This window comes from Rhineura floridana, chromosome 6, assembly GCF_030035675.1.
Source record: "Rhineura floridana isolate rRhiFlo1 chromosome 6, rRhiFlo1.hap2, whole genome shotgun sequence".
NCBI lineage: Eukaryota > Metazoa > Chordata > Lepidosauria > Squamata > Rhineuridae > Rhineura > Rhineura floridana.
In genome coordinates, this window is record NC_084485.1 from 1,669,985 (window position 1) to 1,692,782 (window position 22,798).

General features: G+C 45.7%; 1 protein-coding gene across 2 annotated transcripts; it reads right to left on the bottom strand.

The window, feature by feature from the left end:
* Nucleotides 1-10,508: 10,508 nt before the first annotated feature.
* Nucleotides 10,509-22,584, bottom strand: LOC133386932 (WAP four-disulfide core domain protein 5-like). 2 transcript variants are annotated; one of them, XM_061630747.1, is made up of 6 exons: nucleotides 22,434-22,584; nucleotides 20,647-20,796; nucleotides 13,618-13,683; nucleotides 13,225-13,290; nucleotides 12,889-13,032; nucleotides 10,509-10,661 (listed from the first exon to the last, which is right to left on the bottom strand). In XM_061630747.1, the coding sequence occupies exons 1-6, from the start codon at nucleotides 22,453-22,455 to the stop codon at nucleotides 10,597-10,599; spliced, it is 513 nt and encodes a 170-aa protein (XP_061486731.1). In that variant the 5' UTR covers nucleotides 22,456-22,584; the 3' UTR covers nucleotides 10,509-10,596. The 2 variants fall into 2 exon arrangements, with proteins under 2 accessions (XP_061486731.1, XP_061486732.1); XM_061630748.1 differs by lacking the exon at nucleotides 13,618-13,683.
* Between the last annotated feature and the right edge of the window lie 214 nt (nucleotides 22,585-22,798).

Below are 22,798 nucleotides of genomic sequence, written 5' to 3' on the forward strand. Positions count from 1 at the left end.
ACACAAGTGACATACACTCAGTTTGGATGGTTGAGGTTTTCTTTTAGCATTTTTAGCAAAAAAACCCACCATGTGGTGTTGCAGAGCAGTGTATCTCCATTATGTCTCCTAAGTGGCTATGCAGTGTTTTTAACCTGCCTTTCTGAGCAGAGGAAGGTGATGTACAGTCTATGTACCTGGGTACAAAAGTAGCTGGGCTGTACACTCGTACAGTTATTCACATGTAACATTCAACGAATATACAGTCTATTATATACACATTTGCTGCCAGGGAAAGAAAATGGCTTCAATGACACTTATTAAATGCGCCATTGAAGCAATTGCCTTTTACTGGCAACAAGGCAAGGCATGCTGGGTTTGTTATACTTCCTGAAACTGTTTCCTGTCAAGGGGTGCATTCAATGGAAAGAGTGTTGGCAAAAACAGGAATGTAGTATTACTCTTTTCATTTTTCCTGCAGATTCTTAAGTTTTTAAAATCAAAACACCAACTTTTAAAAAGAAAATACTAACTTGTAACTATCATAATTATAGTTATTAAAATATTGCATTTTTCATTGCCTGTTATTAGAGTATATATGGGTTCTGATGTAGGCTTTCATGGAACAATCCTATACATGTCTATATGCTGCTCTCACCCCTTATTTAGGTGCCTGGGATGCATGCGTGTGGACATACCTCCTTACAGTTATGGAAAGTGATTCTTAATAATAAGCCTCCAGACACAAGGTTACATAGGTGTTTATCAGTTGTTTAGTAGAAAATTCAGAAGTGCAGAGTCCCTGTATGATAGTTACAGCCACATACACCCTTTTTTACTCCTGGATTAAGAATTAGATCTTTGTTAATGCATTCTCTCACAACAACAAACATCTCTAGGAGCCAATCAGCATGTAAGTGGAGAGCGTTAGCAACTGAGAAGAGTCTTCTCAGTGGCTGACTCACACTTCTCTGCCTCCATCGCATCTTCAAGTAGCCGTCCGGTGGAGCTTTTCTGTATTGTCAGGGGTCTGTTGACATCAACTCCAGGAAATGGAGTTTTAGACCCTTCGGAGGCCCACTGTGAATTGTTTGCAAGGTGCTTTGAGGGTAAAGTTGCTCGCCTCCGTAGCAGTCTTGATGCCCCATCCACATCTACTGTAGTCCCCGGTAAGGTGTCCAGTGCAACGTCTGCTGCAACTTATTGGGAACAATTTCAGTTGACGGGGCCTGATGACAGACAAGGTGCTTCTGATGATGCAGCCAGCAATGTGTCCTCTAGACCCTTGCCCTTCTTGGCTTATTAAAGCTTGCCGAGGGGGGTTGACCGAGTGGATCCAGGGTGTGATCAATGCATCATTGTGGGAGGAAGCGGTTTCAGCCGCCCTGAAAGAGGTGGTGATCTGACCACTCCTGAAAAAGCCCACCCTGGACCCATTGGTCTGTGACAATTACCGACCGGTCACAAATACCCCTTTTTAGGGAAGGTGATTGAGAGGGTTGTGGCACAACAATTGCAGGTACTCTTGGATGAAACGGATTATCTTGACCCATCCTAGACTGGGTTCAGGCCTGTTTATGGGACTGAATTGGCCTTGGTCACCCTGATGGATGACTTTTATTGGGAGAAGGACAAGGGGAGTGCGAACCTGTTATTCTTACTTGATCTCTCAGTGGCTTTTGATACCATTGACCATGGTATCCTTCTGAGCCAACTTGGTGAGATGAGTATTGGAGGCACTGTTTGACATATATCTCCAGGGTCATTTTTAGAGAATAGAACTGGGTGATTGTCTTTCGCCCCCCTGGCAGTTGTGCTGTGGGGTGTCGCAGGCTACCATCTTGTCCCCCATGCTGTTTAACATCTATATGAAGCCCTTGGGAGCAGTCATCACAAGATTTGGGGTGAGGTGTCAGCAATATGCTGACGATACCCAGCTCTATTCCTCTGTAACACCTGAATTGGCAGAGGCCGTGCAAGCCCTTGACCACTGCCTGGACTCGGTGGTGGGCTGGATGAGGGCCAATAAACTGAGTCTGAATCCTAGCAAGACGGAGGCACTGTGGGTTGGTGGTTCCCAAGTTCAGATAATTGGTCAGTTGCCTGATTTGGATAGGGTCATACTCCCTCTGAAAGAGCAGGTCTGGGGTAGCTCCTGGATCCATCTTTGTTGCTAGAGGCCCAGGTGACCTCTGTGGGTAGGAGTGCCTTTTACCAGCTTCGACTGATAAGACAGCTGTGGCCATTTCTGGACTGGGATAGCCTGACCACTGTTGTCCACGCACTGGTAACCTCCAGAATGGATTACTGTAATGCACTGTATGTGGGGCTGCCCTTGAGGTTGGTCCAGAAACTGCAGCTAGTGCAAAATGCAGTGGCGAGACTGCTCACTGGGGCAGGGTATCGCCAACATGTCACCCCACTGCTGAAAGAACTGCACTGGCTGCCCATTTGCTACTGGGCCAAGTTCAAGGTTCTAGTTTTGGTGTACAAAGCCCTTTACAGCTTGGGACCAGGATACCTGAAGGACTGTCTTACCCCTTATATACCCAACTGATCATTGTGCTCTGCAGGTGAGGGCCTCCTGCAGGTACCATCTTATCAGGAGGCCCATTCTGCACAACATAAGAAACAGACATTTAATGTGGTGGCACCCACCCTGTGGAATTCCCTCTCCTTAAATATTAGACAGGCACCATCTCTGTTATCTTTTTGGTGCCTATTGAAGACCTTCCTCTTTCAACAACCCTTTTAAGTTGAGACCTTATCCCAGTCTGCTGCTGTATTGGAATTGCTTTTGAAGATACTTTTAAACATTTTAAACAAAAAACAAAAAAACAGTATGCTTGTTAACATTTTTTAAAATGCCTTCAAAGCTTTTTAAAAAATGTTTTTAAAGTTGTTTTGTTTTAATGTATTTTAAAGTCTGTTTTTATGATGTTTTAAAGTGTTTTTAGTGCTTTTGTTTGCCGCCCTGGGCTCCTACTGGGAGGAAGGGCGAGATATAAATTACATTATATATATATATATATATATATTTATATATATTAGGGAAATTGCTTTGCAAAAATGTTTGTGTTAGGCAAAATTGCATACACAAATGTGTATATCAGGAGAAATTATGATAACTTAAAAACTTTAAAAAAATTAATAACTGATGTGGAGAACTGAATTTAAGATTGGAAAAAGGAGAAATGGAGCGAAGCAGAAAGGGTTAGGTTCTCCCGTCCCTACCAAGGCATGGATAACGGAGGGCAGGCTGTCCTTGACTCTGGCATAGGGATGCATGTGGTGCAGCATCCTAAGGTGGTGGTAAAGGTTCTCTGTGTCTTCCTGGCCACCCAGGGTCAGGCCAAAGGCCCATCTAGTCCAGCATCCTGTTCTCACCAAACTCCCTCCAGACCAGGCTGAGCACAATTCACCTGGCAAACAAACCACCTACTAACTATACCTCCATCTTGTCTGGATGGACCCACAGTTTATTGGCCTTTATACAGTCCATTTCCACACCCAGCCATTGAGATAGCACTCATACCCCCTCACCTGCATTTGGTGAAAAGGAGAAGCAGGCTTCGCACTTGGGAGTTTCAAGGCAGTTGTCCTTAAAAGGTAAAGGTGTCCCCGCACTTGTAGTGCAAGTCGTTTCTGACTCTTAGGGTGACGTCTTGCAACATTTACTAGGCAGACCATATATATGAGGTGGGATTGCCAGTTCCTTCCCCGGCCTTTCTTTACCCCCCAGCATATGCCGGGTACTCATTTTACTGACCACGGATGGATGGAAGGCTGAGTGGACCTCGACCCCTTTTACCGGAGATTCAACTTCCTCCTTCCGTTGGAATCGAACTCCGGCGGTGAGCAGAGCTTCGGATGCATTACCGCCGCTTACCACTCTGCGCCACGGAGGGTCATAGCTGTCCTTCAGCACCCTAAAATCAGCCATCCAAGAAGGAGTGGAAGAACCACCACAAATGCACCTTCCTGATTAGCAACCTCTTCAGCACAGCGTGACTCGTCTGATTGCACGCATTTGTGGGTGGCTGCAGTTTCTGTTGATGATTATTGGGATTTGTTCCTTGGTGTCTTATTTCCTTAATCACATGTTCCTGCTGATTGCTCAGTTTTACCTTTTCCTAGCCTCAGTGATTTGTCGGTGCCTGCTGCTCAGGAGTCAGTCCCACTGTACGTTCTGCTCCAGTTTTTGGGTTTCCCTCGTTAACCCTTCATTGGCCATAGATATATTTGTGGCCTTGTTTTCTTCCAGGTCTGCCTTAGTGGTAGCTGCGTCTTATCTGAGGCACATCATGCTACCAAAGGAAGCCAGCCCCCAAAAGGGGCACCAGGTGACCAATCATCTAACAAGCAAGGCAACAGATTAGCAGACCTTCTTCATTTGTTTCACCTAGAATGCCTGCATGGATCTCCTATAGATGGATCTAAAGGAGCTTATACATTTTTAACTAGCAGGGGAGCCAGTGTTATTGATTACATCTTTGTATCCAATGCTCTTACATCGGCAGTGTCTAAATTTGATATAATTAATAGAGTAGATAGCGATCACTTTCCCCTCCTAATGATTCTGAGGCTCCAGCATCCTATTCTCCCCACAGCTCAAACAAGCGCGGAGGGAATTTTAGTCGCAGAATGGAGAATCCGTTGGTCCACTTCTGTACAATCATCTATTTCATGCTATCTGGCCAGCAACCTCCCTTTATCCATCAGACAAATTTTGGCGGACCCAGAATCGGATGGTTTGCAGTTATATCAATCCATCGTACCCCTTTTTAGACTGATGCTAACTCAGAACAAGCAATTCTTGACCTCGTGGTTTTCGAGCAATAGTTGGTTCGACCATGAATGTAAACATGCTAAGAGACAGTTGTCAAATTACGCAAGGCGAGCAATTAGAGATCCCAAAAATTTCATCTGGGCCCACTTAGTGTCAATGCGCTCCTCTTATAAGCTTCTAATAAAATGGAAAAAGGACCAGTATGCTATGTCCAAATGGCAGCAATTAGACCAGGCGGTGACAAAGAAAAATGACCGCCTTTTTTGGGAAATAGTGGCCAAAGGGCTGCAAACAACTTGACCCCTCAGCCCTAACCAGATTTCTGCTGAAGTCTGGCATGCATATTTTAGTAAACTTTATATGCCCTCTCTGTAACTTCTGAGGCTCCCCTTTTTTCCCCCGAGCTTTCCCTCCCCACTTGGCCTCCAGTCACAGTTCCACAAATCAAGTCACTTATATCTGCCCTGAGCATGGGTAAAGCGCCGGGCGAGGACATGTTGCCCCCGGAAATATTAAAAAACTTTCCAGATTGGTGGGCCCCCATTTTAGCTAAACTGTTTACACAACTAAACAATACTGGCATTTTTCCAGAAGGCTGGAAACAGAGTATCGTTGTTCCTATATATAAGAAGGGAAAGAGGCAAGATCCAAGTAATTATCGGCCTATTAGCCTCCTTGACACAGGTGCTAAGTTATATTCTAAATATCTTCTATTGAAAATAGAAGAATGGGAAGCCACAAATCAAATCATCTTCCCTGAACAAGCAGGCTTTCGGAAAGGGCAATGCACTATAGATCACTGCATAACTCTTTATCTCATTGCAAGACAATGCATGCTAGACCCAACGAAACATCTCTACGCTGCATTTATAGATATGGCGGCAGCTTTTGACTCTATTGATAGATCAATGCTGTGGGACAAATTAGCTAAAACCAACATTGATAGACGACTCTTATTCCTCATTAGAGAATTGCATACTGATAACAATGCAAGAGTTAGGGTGGGAAATTCAGGCTCCTTAGCAGATCCTGTTGCTGTTAACAAGGGAGTAAAGCAGGGATGTTTGTTAGCCCCTGTTCTTTTTAATTTATATTTGAATAATATAGTCACCGAACTGATGGGCCCTGAATTTCTTCCCCCTGCATTAGGGAAAAGGAAGGTCCCGATACTCTTATATGCGGATGATATGATTTTACTCTCCATGACGTGCAACGGCTTAAGGAGATTACTTACGAAATGCAGTGCCTATTGTACAAAAGAAAAACTGCAAATCAATTATTCCAAAACAAAAGTTATGGTTTTCGGCAAGAGGCACTGCAATTTTTCCTGGTCAATGGACGGGCACCCAATTGAGCAATGCCGCTTTTTAAAATACCTGGGTATTCTTTTTCAGGATAACCTCTCATGGAAAAAACATATTGCCCACTCTAAAGCTGCCGCACTTAGAGCATGTGGAGCATTATTGAGCTTTTACAGGACAACAGGAGGCAACCTTATTCCCCCTGCGCTGAAAATGTATGAAAGTAAAGTTCTCCCACAGATTTTATCTGGCGCTCCAGTCTGGGGATGGGAGAGCCTGTTGCTTCTCACTCTTGAGGCTGTTCAAAATGGTATTTTGAAAAAACGTCTGCATTTGCCTATTGGTACCCCAGCGGCATTAGTCCGTGCTGAGCTAGGTGTTGCCCCAATCAGGGCCCATATTCATTGCGCCCTGCTTAAATTTTGGGAATCATTGGAAAATCCCCAATCTAAACCATTGCTGGAAGCATGTTGTAACTCAGGCTTTATGGATAAATTCTGGCGTGACAGAATAACTGAATTATACCATTCTTATCATATCTCTCCACTTGACCCAGTCGTACATGACAAAGTACGGCTGAAAGAAGTAATTTTTGGGCACTGCGGCTGGTTAGATAGATTGGTTATAATAAATTCCAAATTCTCTAGATGGTTTGGGTTAATAAAACAGGACCATCAACAGACGACCTATTTGGCCTATCCTATGTCACCTAATCTTAGGCAAGCTTTTACCGCATTGCGGTTCCAGACAATGCCAAATGCCGTGATGGCTGGACGCTATAAACAGTTCCTGTGGAATCAGCGACTCTGCATTTGCGGCTCTGGGGTAGTCGAGGATTTACCCCACTATCTGTTAGAATGCCCTTTATACTCTCATCCACGGACCAAATTTTTGAGCGGTTGGCTGTCATTGCCACAAGGGAGGCCTTTGCAGGACACCATAGCCTTCCTCTTAGCAGCTAAGGACTTCTCGGTTACCCATAGGGTTGCCCTTTTTGCCCTTGCGGCACAAAAGATACGGGCAAAGCAGTCAGAAAAATTGCCGAGTACATCCTAGAGGGGTTTAAAGATAACCAACTTGAGTTGTATTGTTGTATGTTCTTCTTATATTTATTTACTGTTTTTAAAGTACGTCTTGAACGTTTGTTTATGTATGTTGCAATGGTCCATGGCTAGGCAATAAAGCTTGATGATGATGATGACTAAGTGAGCTTTATTGTTAATCTGGTCTGTTTTGGGCCTGTACACGGCCTGTCTATGGTCTACATTTGGCAGCCAGATTAAAAGTGGACGCACAGGCTAGAGCAATGCTGCAGCCATGATGGACCAAGGCGGATGACACGTTTGTGCTGTGTGTGACATTTTTGGTTGGATTGCTTGGATGTCTGCAAGCATTGCCACTTCCTGCTCCCGTCTTGAAAGGGCTTCTCATGAGAAGCTAGTGCAGAGCTGTCTGATATCTACGTGAAAGAATAACGTGTACGTGTGTTGAGGTGCCACTGCGCAAAAGGACACTGCTTGGAATATCACCAGTGCAGGTCTCAGACGCTCCCCTTTGTCTCCCTCCCAGATGGATCATGATAACTCATAGCCCACGCATGGACTGCATATTTTATTTATTTATTTATTATTTGATTTATATCCCGCCCTTCCTCCCAGCAGGAGCCCAGCTTATTATGGGGATATTATGGGATTCCACCCACAATTATTGAAATCAATGTAAATTTATTGGATAATTTATACCTCCTGACTAAGTTTGCTGGTTGGTATAAAATATTCATTCCATTTTCAGGTGAAAGAGGGGGGAATTCAGATTATTTTTCCTGTTTGCTATTTTGACTTGGTTCTTCTGCTTGGTTTCCTATTCTTGACAATATGCCGAAGACTTTAAGGCCCGAACAGGCCTGACCCTCTACATTCCTTGGTAACTGTGCTTTTCATTTATCATAGTAGTTTAGGAACTATTAAATAGTGCGCTGGAGGAAGTTAGGTGGACTAATTAATTATAAGAAAGCCATCATTTGTTATCGTTTCTCAAATTAATAATTAACATGCTCTCTGTAATAATTTTTTCAATTGTTATCCTAATGTCGTTAACTCATCTCATGTTATTATCTAGTTCTATTTCCAAACTCTTGTTTTATGTTATCATTTCTAGAGCACCATCACATTCATGCACACATTGCCTATGTTGCTTCGAGTTGCTGTAACATTGCATTTTGCTGTCTCTCATTTGATACTGCCTGTCGTTGCATGTTCTAATAATATCATCAAGCATTGTACTTTAGTAACCCAAAGATTTGTTTCAGTTGTATTTTTGAGTTTTTGATTGTGTTCTCCTTCCTGTTCCACTGAGTTGCCTGCTGAACTAACATAACCGGGGGAAGAATCCAAAGAAGGTTGATACATAGGTCAGGATTGTGGCATGTTGTGCATTGGCCCCGATTGGATCTGCTAATTAACATTTAGCAGCATATTTACCCTTTCCAGGACCCTCTGATGAGGAAGAAGACTTTTCCATGGGTCACACTCTGGTGGCTCTGGTGGAAATGCTTGAGAAGGAGCAAGCTGCCCCAGCTGACCCTGAGGTGAGGCCACCTAGCAAAAAGCTTCCAGTGTGAATGTCCATGTGGAAGGCATCTACAGCAAACATCTGCCACACTTTCCTTGCCAAGGCAGCATTCCTGCAAGGAGTATAGGTCTCCTTTTCCTCATGTTATCCTCACAGCAGCCCTGTGGGGTAGGTTAGGTGGAGAGACAGTGACTGGTCCAAGGTCATACAGTGAACTTCATGGCTGACTGATCATTTTAGCCCTGATGTCCCAGCTCCTAGTCCACTTAATATCCCTCTACCTTATTCCATATTCTGGAAAGAAGATGTATAAATGAATAAGCTGGGGCAGTCGAATAATCTTTCCCCATCTTTATGTGGCACCGTTAAGACTAACAAATCCAGGCTGCAATACTATCGTACTTATCAGTGAGGCTTACTTCTGAGTAATGCATAGTTATTGTAGCATGAACCCAGATTCGAAATTGTGACCCAATTCTGAACCAAGGTAAGACAGGTGCTGAGTACTAACAAAACCACAATGTTTAAGTGCCCATTGTTCCTTTGCAAAAGAGGATAGTGAGAAAATGGAGGTCACACAACTTTTCTCTCAGCAGAGAAGCAATTGTGACAGCAGGGGTCCCTTCTGCACCAAAGCAAGATCCTTATCAGTTTAGTTAGATGCTAACTATTTGTACACCTCCAATGTGTAGGTGTCCACAGTATCTTTGCAAGGGAGAAAACCAGAACTGGCCACAACCCTGTGGCCTCATTGGGCACACCTCCAAAGCTTTCTAGCAGCCCTGCTGGATGCAGCAGGCACCAGCTGCCACTATATACACCCATGCGGAGAGCTATTCCAAGGGCCCATTGGCAGCCACCATTTATGTGGATTGGGGGTGGGAAGACTCACTGTATCATGGGCAGGATTCACCTGGTGAGATCTGCTACATGATATGACTGGATGGCGGCAGGAAACTCACCGTGGAGATGTCGTTTCTCATTGTGAGTGTCTCTACGCTTGCTTAGAGGTTGCAGCTTCCGTCATGAACATAAGGACATAAGAAGAGCCTGAAGCTGGATCAGGCCAGTGGCCCATCTAGTCCAGCATCCTGTTCTCACAGTGGCCAACCAGGTGCCCGGGGGAAGCCCGCAAGCAGAACCCGAGTGCAAGAACACTCTCCCCTCCTGAGGCTTCCGGCAACTGGTTTTCAGAAGCATGCTGCCTCTGACTAGGGTGGCACAGCACAGCCATCACGGCTAGTAGCCATTGATAGCCCTGTCCTCCATGAATTTGTCTAATCTTCTTTTAAAGCCATCCAAGCTGGTGGCCATTACTGCGTCTTGTGGGAGCAAATTCCATAGTTCCATGGAGTCCTGAGGAGTATGGTTTGGTGAAAGGACATTGGGAATTCTCTGGTAAATATCAACCCCAGCCCTGCCCACAATGAACTAAAGTTTCCAGGAATGAATGTTAAACCAGTTTACGTCTGTGGTGTAGATATGTCCTGAGACTTCAGCAATCTATCAGAAGCTGGTGAGTTGCTTTATATAATAAAGAATATTTCCATGATTAAGACTCTGGCCTCAATTCTTCAAAAGCTAAGAATAGTTCAGAGCGCCACTCAGACCAGCCTCACAGTCAAGTGACTACATGAGTCAAGGCAATGGAAATTCATGCAGACGCAGTGAGGGTGGTGCCAGTCTGGTTCTGCATGACATATACGGGAACATCTTGCAAACAGCTGGTGCAGCAGCAGGGCTTCATCCTGGCTCTGGTCCCAGCTAATTCTGCGTTTCCAAGTTTTGCCATGCAAAAGTTAGCATCTCTTGATTATTTACTATGACATTTCAAAGACATATGAAATACCAAACTTTATTCATTCCCTTCCATTTCAGCATCAAATTGCCAATGTTTATAATAACTGTATTTCCTGTTTGGGTTCACGTTCCAGGTGAAAACATATTTCATTTCATTCAGTCTGTAAGTTCCGCTGGCTGTTTATGAGCTTTGTAGTTAGAGGGGTTCTTGGACATAATACCTATGAGATATAAAGCAGATAAATGACAGGTAAATAAGAAACCATTAATGAATTATTCTCTCAGACACGTTAAGGAGTTGCATGACTCTCACTGGCTATCAAAATGTTATCAAAGAGTTATCACTGAAGAACAATGCTTTGTCCTTGACCTATTGCCAACCTGTTGTTCTCCAGATGTTTAAAATATCTAGTGAGCACCTGGAAGACAAAGGCAGGTTCAAGTCTTTTTTGAAGTGTATAGATAATCAGAAAAGGACGGTATTGTCAGCTAGCTGAACAGATTGCGTTAAGGGGTCTCATGTCACAATTCAGCACCGGATGAACCCACTCTGCTGATGCTATGTTCACATCTGATGTAGGGTCCTGCAGGCAGGGAAGGATTTGCAGGACCATGGAGGGCTCCAAGTGAGCAACTTGCTCCTACAAATGGAGAGAGCAATTGAGGCCTTTTCAGACTCTGCCTCGTGGCAACCTCTTCCGAGGCTCCACACCCTGGTTGAGACTTCAGCCTCTTAAAGGGCCAAGCCTTTGGCTGGAAGACAAGCACCCCTCCTCTATCCGTAGCCTGCTGCCTGGTGTGTGCCATGAGCTGCTGGAGTGGGTACTGGGCACTGTGTTCTCCAGGCTCAGGGAAAGGTGACTGTGAGGACCTGGGGTGTGGCTTTACCAGCCTTGGTTATATGGGAGGTTCTTCTGGGGGCTCCTGTCTGACAGCCTCAGGTGCAGCGGTCTCCTGATCTCCAGCAGCAGCATCAGAGCCCTGGACTTGAACTGACTCCATAACTGGTGCTTCTGCAGCCTTTGACTCTCTCTGGACTGCTGCTAGATTCAAAAGTCTCCCCATATGAACCAACCCAGACCCTACATTCAGCATCTGAGGCCCTTCCTTGTGTGCCCCCTCCGAGGGAGGTGCAGAGGGTGGTGACACAAGAACGTGCCTTCTCAGTGGTGGCCCCACACTTATGGAGTGCTGTCCCTCGGGAGGCACGCCTGGTGCCATCATTACCTATCTTTAGGCACCAGGCAAAAGCATCCCTCTTCTCCCAGCCGTTTGGCTCTTAATGTTTGGAGGGTTTCTGACAGCCTCTTTAAGGGGGGGGGGTTGGTCAACTCTCTTATCTATGTATTGTGTTTTTTAGCTTTTGGGTTGTGTTAGCTTTATTTTGTTTTTAATATTTTTATTGTGTTGCTTTTAAGAGACTAATAAATTTAATAAATAATAATAAAATTGTGATGGCAGCTGCTGCTGCTCTCTATCGGTAATAAACAGAGGCCAAGTAGACAGCTGGCTTTTTTCGCAGCAAGGCCTGTGGTATTTTGCTTTCTCCTGAGCATGACGTTTCCCGTGCTGAGACATTGGGCCATAATAGCTCCATGGTAGAGCATGCAGAAAGTCCCAGGTTGAAACCCCAACGGCATCTGCAGGTAAGGCTGGAAAAAACTCTATGTCTGGAGAGCTGCTGCCAGTCAGTGTAGACAATGAGCTAGATAGATCAATGGTCTGACTCAGGATAAGGCAACTTCCTATGTTGTCCAGTTGTCTTCTGCTGATGTTTCTCTTTTTGATGTTGTTGCTTGGTTATTGATATGATTTCATCACTGTAAGCCACCCTGGCTTCCTTAGAAGGTCAAGGCATTATATAAAATTATAACGAACACTGCAATGCTGTAGTGTGGAAATGTGCATGTCGTGGTTTATAAGCACAACCGGCAGTGTCACTCTCTCAGCAGACGGGCCTTTGGTAGTTTGGGTATCCCAATTAACTTAGATGTCTCAAAAGAAGAAGAACCTTTGTGGACGTGTCTTTGGGTGGGTTTGAAAGGGGGTGAAGTAGCTCCATCCATTGTTGGAGGCAATATGCTTCTGAATACCAGCTGTTGGAAACGGCAGGCTCTTGCACTCAGGCCCTGCTTGGGGGCTTCCCCTGGGGGCACCTGGTTGGCCCCTGTGAGAACAGGATGCTGGACTAGATGGGCCCCCTTGGGCCTGATCCAGCAGGCTCTTCTTATTATAGTTTCCTAGACTTTCTCATGTGTAAGTTTGGCTTCCATAATCTCCTCATGCTTTAATCATAGTGAACAATATTTTGTCTGGAGAAATTGAAATTGCCTGGGTTAACTTAAGCAAAGGTTCCTGTTGCTCCTCATGCCAGGCACTGAAGGCCATGACCTGAGGCCTGAAGGGGAGTGTGTGTGTGTGTGTGGTGTGCGCGTTGATTCCCCTTACCTGTATCCGGTGGAGCACACTTCTGAGAACAGCCGCTGGGGCAGCATTTCATGGTCCCACTGCAGTTACTGTCACTCTTGCATTCACGGGTGATGGTTTTTATTGGACAGATGTACGATGACTGCCTGCACTGGCCTGGTTTTACTGCACAAACAGAATCATGTTCAAGAACGGAATGGTTTCAGCACTGTGCCCCAGAGCTTACTCTCCACCCTCCCCTGGATGCTATTAGGAGCCCCTGGCATGGGTTAGGCTGGCTGGGGCTGATGGGATTTGTAGTCCAAAACATCTGGAGGGCACCAGGGTTTGATGCGCTTGTCCTCTTCACCTCCTTACCTGCTGTTGGCGGTGGATCTTTTGGCTTCTCTGTTTTTCTCTGAAGAGGTCTAATACTTGGAGTCTCTATGGGAAATCACAGTAAAAAACTAATGGAACTGATGATGGATACCCCAGCACTTAATATTTCAGTAGTTCTTGAGATTTCTGGCATCCTGCACCTGGAAGACATGGGGACAGGGTGCAACACTGCCCCTCTCTAAAGGAGCTCCAACAGCAGAGTTCCTGACCGAGAAGAGGTGGGTTTCAGTGGGAAGGTGTGGGGGAGAGGAGGATAAGAAAATGGGGTCCTTCATATGCTGGGTCCACAGAGGTCCTGTTATGGGCCTACTGGATGAGAGGGAAAATAAGCAACCCCGTCCATTCTTCCTTCTCCTTTCTGTCTTTACCTACCTGTGACTCTAGGCTCTGTTTGGGCCTCAGTGCTGACCACAAAGGGCTCCTCCACAGCTGGAGCATCTAAGAGAAGAATATTATCAAAGACATGACAAGCTCCTACTTGGCGGGTCGCCTCCAGAAGGTGGTGCGTGGGGAACATTGCTCGGCACCCTGGACTCTCCAGTATGGGGTTCTGCAGGGGTCAGTTCTGTCCCACATGCTGTTCAACATCTACATGAAACCGTTGGGTGCGGTCATCCGGAGCTTTGGAGTGTGTTGCCATCAGTATGCTGATGACACGCAGCTCTATTTCTCCTTTTCATTTTCTGCAGGTGAGGCTGTCAATGTGCTGAACCAGTGCCTGGCTGCGACAATGGACTGGATGAGGGCTAATAAACTGAGGCTCAATCCAGACAAGACTAAGATGCTGCTAGTGAGTGGTTTTTCTGACCAGATGGTGAATGTCCAACCTGTCCTGGATGGGGTTGCACTCCCCCTGAAGGATCAGTTTCGTAGCTTGGGGGTTCTCATAGAACCATCTCTGTCACTGGAGGCTCAGGTAGCCTCAGTGGCACAGAGTGCCTTCTACCAACTTCGGTTGGTGGCCCAGCTGCGCCCCTATCTGGACAGCGATAACCTGGCTTCAGTTGTCCATGCTCTGGTAACCTCCAAGCTATATTACTGCAATGTGCTCTACGTGGAGCTGCCTTTGAAGATGGTTCGGAAATTGCAGCTTGTGCAAAATGCAGCGGCCAGATTGGTAACAGGGACCAGACGGCCCGAACATATAAAACTGATTCTGGCCCGCTTGCATTGGCTGCCTGTATGTTTCTGAGCTCAATTCAAGGTGCTGGTTTTAACCTATAAAGCCTTACACTGCTTGGGACCACAATACCTGATGGAACACTTCTCCCGATACGAACCAACCCATACACTACGCTCAACATCTAAGGCCCTCCTCCAGGTGTCTACTCCGAGGGAAGCTGGGGGTGTGGCAACAAGGGAGAGGGCCTTCTCAGTGGTGGCTCCCAAATTATGGAATGATCTGTCTGATGAGGTGCACCTGGCGCCATCACTGCTATCTTTTTGGTGCCAGGTCAAGACTTTCCTTTTCTCCCAGGCATTTTAGCATGTGTTTTAAATTGTTTTAAATGTTTAAATTGCATTTTAAATTGTTTTTAAAATATGTGTTTTAAATTTGTATATGTGTTTTTAGGTACTGTGACCCATCCAGAGAGCTTCGGCTATGGGGCGGTATATAAATAAATAACTTTCATGTTGCCTGGAAGCAGTAAGGGGCCAGGTGAGGTGAGCAAATTGTACCTCAATCCAGACAAGACAGAGGCGCTCCAGATCAGGAAGGAGAATTGGGATTCAGCCTGTTTTGGATGGGCTAAGTAAGACTCTCTGTCAAGGACCAAGTTTGGAGTATTCCTGGACTTGGCTTTGCACCTGGATGACCAGGTGGTGGTACCTATGGCCAGGAGAGCCTTTGAGCCGCTGAGGCTGGTGCACCAGATGCCCCAACTCCTGAGGAGGTCAGACCTGGCCAAGGTAACACATGACTAAGTTATATCCAGGTTGGATGAGTGCGCTGTAATCTACATGAGGCTGACGATGAACAAATCTGTCACTTTCAGCTTCTTATTTTTCCAGTATTAAATTCAGGTCTTCAAATTTCTGCAGTTTGCAATTTCTTTCTTTTTTTATGAGTCCTCATGAAAATTCATCAGAATTTTAGTGCACATTTTCTTCTAATATACACAGTTCTTTGCAAGCACTTTCCCCTAATCTAACGCATTTGTGTATGTTGTTTTCACAAATATATGTAGTTTTATGCACAGTTTGTACATATTACTTATTTGGAGAAGTGCATTACACAATTCAGAGAAATGCAACATTTCACAAGATACCTATGTTTGTTTGCTTCTTCTTTGTTGGCATTAAAAAAGTTGCATCCATTCCTGGAAGCAGCTGAGGCCACAGTTGACACATGCACTGGTGACATCCAGGCTTGATTACCGTAACACACTCTACGTGGGGCTGCCTTTGAAAACAATTCGGAAGCTATAGTTGGTCCAAAATGCAGCAGCCAGAATGTTAACTGGAGCACGGCACAGGGAGCATATCACCTCTGTGCTTTATAGACTCCACTAGCTCCCAATTTGTTTCCGAGCCCAATTCAAAGTGCTTGCTTTGACCTTTAAAGCCCTAAACGGCCTTGGACCAGTGTACTTAAGGGACTGCTTACGTCTATATGTTTCTAGCCTGGATTTAAGACCTTCTACCTCTGGTCTCCTCTGTGTGCCTGGAATGAAAGAAGTTAGATTGACAGGCATGCAGGAGAGAGCCTTTTAAATGGTGGCTCCCAGACGTTGGAAGTCCCTGCCCCAAGAAGCCCGCTTTTCTCCCTCCCTGATGGTCTTCCGGAAACCTGTAAAAACTATTTTGTTCCGGAGAACCTTTGGTTGGGACTGACGGGTCAGCCTGACACTCTTTTAAGTTTTTTTTATCGTTTATTCTTATCTTTTATTTTATTCTCACTCCCTCATATGTGTGTGCACATATACACATGTATGTATGTTTGTATGTGTATGTATAATGCATTTTATATATTTTAATAGTATTTTATGCATTTTGATTACTGTAATGTTTTGTGTTTTTATTGTGTATTTTACTATATATGTGTGCTATTTTATTGTAGCCGCCCTGAGTGCCCTGTTGTAGGGTAGAAGGGCAGGATAGAAATATTTTAAATAAATAAATAAAATAAATAAATAAAATGCAAGCTGAACTGAATTTCTCCCCCATTCCTACATGGGGCTACCTCTAAAGAGTCTCTGGAAGCTCCAATTGGTCCAGAATGCAGCTGCAAGGAAGTGGGTGGGTCATGTTACACCAACCCCAGAATAGCCACGCTGGGTACCAATTTGCTTCATGGCCCAATTCAAAATGTGGGCAATTACCTTTTCAAGTCCCAGTTGGCTGAGATTACAGTCACTTTAGGGACCGGCTCCTCCCACATCATCCTGCCAGTTCTCTGAGATCAGAAGGAGAGGCTCTTCTCTGTGTCCCATCTAGAGTAAAGGTTCATTTGCATGTGGAAAGAAACAGGGTCTTCTCAGTGGCTGCACCCAGATTATGGAATGCTTTGCCCTGTGAAGTGTGGTTCGCCCCTTCCTCCTGTGCAGTTTTTTGCTGATTGCTAAAAGCTGTCATAGGGTAGAGACACACTCCCTGTTCTGCCGGTCCCAATGCCGGTCCCAATGTGTCTCCACCTCTCTTTTCTGAAAATGGGAGCACGTGATGCTAGTCAAACCCCAGCCCCCTTTTACTGCAAACCCTGGTGGGAGCAACTCAGTGCGTTTTTTAAAAATTTGGCTTCACAGAGATTTCACAACTGATCTCCGGATGCGGCTAATGGAAACGCTTTGACCTGGTGACTAGTGTGTTTAGAGCCTCAGTCTGGCTTTGTTGTATGTGATAGACAATGGGTTGCATTCAGCTAAGTCCTGATTACTGAAATGAATGAACCTAAATTAATCATGCTTATTAACATCAACTATTAACTCCTCTGAGTAGAGCTAATGCTGAACACCACCCAATGTTTTTATGCTTGGTTTTAACTGCTGTTCCCCTTTGCTTGCTTGGTTCTTTTATACTGATGTTTTTACAAAATTAAGAACATAAGAAGAGCCTGCTGGATCAGGCCAGTGGCCCATCTAGTCCAGCATCCTGTTCTCACAGTGGCCAACCAGGTGCCTGGGGGAAGCCCGCAAGCAGGACCCGAGTGCAAGAACACTCTCTCCTCCTGAGGCTTCCGGCAACTGGTTTTCAGAAGCATGCTGCCTCTGACTAGGGTGGCAGAGCACAGCCATCATGGCTAGTAGCCATTGATAGCCCTGTCCTCCATGAATTTGTCTAATCTTCTTTTAAAGCCATCCAAGCTGGTGGCCATTACTGCATCTTGTGGGAGCAAATTCCATAGTTTAACTATGCGCTGAGTAAAGAAGTACTTCCTTTTGTCTGTCCTGAATCTTCCAACATTCAGCTTCTTTGAATGTCCACGAGTTCTAGTATTATGAGAGAGGGAGAAGAACTTTTCTCTATCCACTTTCTCAATGCCATGCATAATTTTATACACTTCTATCATGTCTCCTCTGACCCGCCTTTTCTCTAAACTAAAAAGCCCCAAATGCTGCAACCTTTCCTCGTAAGGGAGTCGCTCCATCCCCTTGATCATTCTGGTTGCCCTCTTCTGAACCTTTTCCAACTCTATAATATCCTTTTTGAGAGGAGGCGACCAGAACTGTACACAGTATTCCAAATGCGGCCGCACCATAGATTTATACAATGGCATGATGATATCGGCTGTTTTATTTTCAATACCTTTCCTAATTATCCCTAGCATGGAATTTGCCTTTTTCACAGCTGCCGCACACTGGGTTGACATTTTCATCGTGCTGTCCACTACAACCCCGAGGTCTCTCTCCTGGTCGGTCACCGCCAGTTCAGACCCCATGAGCGTATATGTGAAATTCAGATTTTTTGCTCCAATATGCATAATTTTACACTTGTTTATATTGAATTGCATTTGCCATTTTTCCGCCCATTCACTCAGTTTGGAGAGGTCTTTTTGGAGCTCTTCGCAATCCCTTTTTGTTTTACCAACCCTGAACAATTTAGTGTCGTCAGCAAACTTGGCCACTTCACTGCTCACTCCTAATTCTAGGTCATTAATGAACAAGTTGAAAAGTACAGGTCCCAATACCGATCCTTGAGGGACTCCACTTTCTACAGCCCTCCATTGGGAGAACTGTCCGTTGATTCCTACTCTCTGCTTTCTGCTTCTTAACCAATTCCTTATCCACAAGAGGACCTCTCCTCTTATTCCATGACTGCTAAGCTTCCTCAGAAGCCTTTGGTGAGGTACCTTGTCAAATGCTTTTTGAAAGTCTAAGTACACTATGTCCACTGGATCACCTCTATCTATATGCTTGTTGACACTCTCAAAGAATTCTAATAGGTTACTGAGACATGACTTTCCCTTGCAGAAGCCATGCTGGCTCTGCTTCAGCAAGGCTTGTTCTTCTATGTGCTTGGTTAATCTAGCTTTAATAATACTTTCTACCAGTTTTCCAGGGACAGAAGTTAAGCTAACTGGCCTGTAATTTCCGGGATAAGCTAACTGGCCTGTAATTTCCGGGATCCCCTCCGGATCCCTTTTTGAAGATTGGTGTTACATTTGCCACTTTCCAGTCCTCAGGCACGGAGGAGGACCCGAGGGACAAGTTACATATTTTAGTTAGCAGATCAGCAATTTCACCTTTGAGTTCTTTGAGAACTCTCGGGTGGATGCCATCCGGGCCCGGTGATTTGTCAGTTTTTATATTGTCCATTAAGCTTAGAACTTCCTCTCTCGTTACCACTATTTGTCTTAGTTCCTCAGAATCCCTTCCTGCAAATGTTAGTTCAGGTTCAGGGATCTGCCCTATATCTTCCACTGTGAAGACAGATGCAAAGAATTCATTTAGCTTCTCTGCAATCTCCTTATCGTTCTTTAGTACACCTTTGACTCCCTTATCATCCAAGGGTCCAATTGTCTCCCTAGATGGTCTCCTGCTTTGAATGTATTGATAGAATTTTTTGTTGTTGGTTTTTATGTTCTTAGCAATGTGCTCCTCAAATTCTTTTTTAGCATCCCTTATTGTCTTCTTGCATTTCTTTTGCCAGAGTTTGTGTTCTTTTTTATTTTCTTCATTCGGACAAGACTTTCATTTTCTGAAGGAAGACTTTTTGCCTCTAAGAGCTTCCTTGACTTTGCTTGTTAACCATGCTGGCATCTTCTTGGCCCTGGCGGTACCTTTTCTGATCTGCGGTATGCACTCCAGTTGAGCTTCTAATATAGTGTTTTTAAACAACTTCCAAGCATTTTCGAGTGATGTGACCCTCTGGACTTTGTTTTTCAGCTTTCTTTTTACCAATCCCCTCATTTTTGTGAAGTTTCCTCTCTGTTAAACGGTAAACTCCATAAATATGAAGGATACTCCTTCAGTTTTTGTTCCCTATTTCCATCTACCTCGACTCGCCTAAAGTTTGACAGGGAAAAGCCATTGGGGACCAAGCTATTCTACTGTGAGGATAGGATCTTAGCAAGCTCTTTGTTACGTTTTTTGGTTTGTATTGAATCTCTCGCCTTTGTTATAAATATAATATAATAATAATAATATAATTTGTTATGCCAGTGTATCTCTGGTAGCCCAGCTGAGGGCAACTAGCTTTGAGAAAACAACTGCTGCTCTGTTTTTGTATATATCTTTCTTTCCTTTTAAATAAACTACCCATTTATAATTGGTGTGTATTACTTGAAGCTAATGATTCTAAATCCAGTCTTTGATCGCTGGACGCTACTGATTGCTGTTGATTAATGTGGGTTAATACCCTTGGAACTCACGTAGTTCTCTCAGATCCCCTCTCTCAGAGAAAGAAACCAGATGGAGAGGTGGTGGCAGCCTACCGGGAACTAGTCTTGAAGGAAGGAGAGTTTTCCTGAGAAGCAGAGACCCAAAGATGTTGGGACTGTTCTCAGAAGCAAAGAACCCCCCTTGGGGTGCTGAAGGCAAGGGACCCCAGGGGAACAATTCTTTGACAATGCATAAAATAAAATCAAAATAATAAAAGGTCCCTCCTTCCTTCACCCCCATATGAATGACTTCTTCTTTCAGGCTGGCGAAGGGAACACTTCTCTCCAGTGGCCTCTTATGTGCAGCAAAGGGACTCTTTCCCCCCCTTCTGACATTCACCAACTGCCTTCCTCTGCTCTGGACATCACAGAAAAGTTAACTCCTCTCTATTCCCCCCTGCTGCCAACCCAGACACACACACACACACACACACACATCTCAAAAGTGGCAAAGGAGTCTTGAATTCCCTGCTGGAGTCCCGGATGTGCCCAGCTCAGATGTCAAGCCATCTCCCTGGTGCATCCCATCCTGTCCCGTCCCGTCCCCTGCCAATCCTGGCTCTTCCCTGGGGGAGCCTCACCTGCGACAGCCATGCAGACTCTACCGCAGCTCAGCCAACAGCACTTCTCATTCGGCTTGGAGCAATCATTGTCCTTCACGCAAAAGGTCAAGGAGAGGCAGTCCAGCAACTGGCTCTTTGCTGCTTGGAGGGGGCAGGCTCCGGGGCGCACTACAGCGAGAAATTGGAAAGAGGAAGAGAGAAACTGCAAGCAGGGGTGTTGTTAGGGGGTGGCTCAGAGGGCCAGTTTGCACCGGACAGTGGGTCTCTTGCTCCTCCCCCTTCTTTTCCTTTGCTTACAGCGTGGCTTTCCCTCTGAAACCTGGCCTAAATTTGAATCTATGCATGCACATTAGCATAGGCACATTTTATGTACATTTGAGCCATTGGCCTGCACTGCAAGTCTTTTAAGGACTTCGCAACCTCCTTGACTGTGATGCAAAGCAGGATAATTCTTCACAACAAGGCAGGGTCACACTTAGCCCTGGCGGAGTACCAGGCACCGAATCCTCAGAGAATGAGCCAGACCCTTCACAGGGCGAGGACCTTGAGGAACAGGCAGGGTCCCTTGGAACCAGTGCTGATGATCTCCTGGAGGAGCCCCCTGGTGGGGACTGCTGAAGAACCTTTGGAGCTGGCAAAGCAGGAGGTGAAGCCCCCCCCCAGAATACCAAAAGGTCCAGGTCCAGGCCGAAGAACTTCAACATAGCATTGCCACATGGCTCATGAGCAATGGATCCTGAAATGCCATCACTACCAGCAGCTGTGCTTAGGGTGTGGCCCAGGCAGCCAGGGCATATATGGTCTCCTCTGTAAGCCTTCCATGCTGCTGGAAACAGCACAGGTCTCTGGCTCCTTGTTCTACCCACCCCCTTGCAGTGTTGCACTTTGCCAGAACTCCCTGAGATATTGTCCTTGGAGTGTTGCCTGACTTTTCCTCTAGATCATGCTTTGGGCCTCGGCTGATTCTCCCTGCTCAACCTTTGTTTGTTTGGATTGTGCTGCATCTGCAACCCTGCTCTTGTGGGCAAGTGCTTTGCTATGAGGTTTACGCCTCTTGAGTTTGGGACCCTGCCCTGGATGGCACCCACTGGAGCCAAAGCGGCAGATCTTAATGCCCCAAACAAAAGGTGCTGGGGCTCACCCCCGCCTGGACACCCTGCCTTCCCTTTGCCCCAGGCCCTCTTCCCCGATTCCAGATCTGCAGCAGTGCTGCTCTGGGCAGCCTCCCCTCATCGGATTTCCTCCAGGTGTTTTGGCCATGCTGCCTGGGGCTGACGAGAGTTGGAGAAAGGTGGCTTAGGGGACAATTCCACACTCCCATTCTGGGCCTTGGTAGATAAAACCAGGAATCAGAAGATCCCAGAAACAGAAGGACCAGCTCCCATCTTGCCCAGAGGCAGCTCTTCGGAGTCTGAGCTGCTGCTGCTGCTGCACCAGGCTCCTCCGTCTCCGCCTCTGCAATAAAGCTCTGCAGTCCTGGGCCGTAACAATGCTCCCCGGAGCTGTGCCGCATGAAAGAGGGGGTGAAAACAGCTCTGATGTTCTTGCAGTGCATTGCACTGTCCTCCCTGAGCGATAAAAGGTTCCAAGGGCCGTTCTTGTCAGGGTTTCTCTTCCTGGTGGAGGAAGAGTCACCAGAGGTTTCTGGAGTCTTGCAGTATTTGATTTATTTACAAACAGACAACAAGACCACAGTGCATTAACCCCTCTTACCCACAGGAAATCTACTGCCCCTTCATCCAGCACCTCACAATACATCCAGAACTTGCAGCCACAATGACCTCTTACGGCTCGTCCAAACTGACCTTGATAATCCATGTTTTCCATATGCGCTTCGTCATCTGACAGTCCCCACTAGCCTGTTTGTTCACTCTTTGCCGGCATAAAAACAACACTTTTTTTCTGCACGCACACGCAGCGGGGAGGACCGTACTTCTTCTAGCTTTTCCCCAGCTCCGCTCCTGATTGGTTCACTTTTCCCGGGCTTCTTCCCCCGGACATTCGCACACATGCGCCAAAGTGATTGGACGGGAAAGACGGAAGGGGTGTGGGGCAATGGCCAAGGACCGCCCATGAACGACCTACATCGCTAAAGTCCGGTGTATTGCATCCTAGCGCTATGTTGAAGCAGGTGATTCCCGGTTTTAAAAAAAAAGGGAATCACATTTTT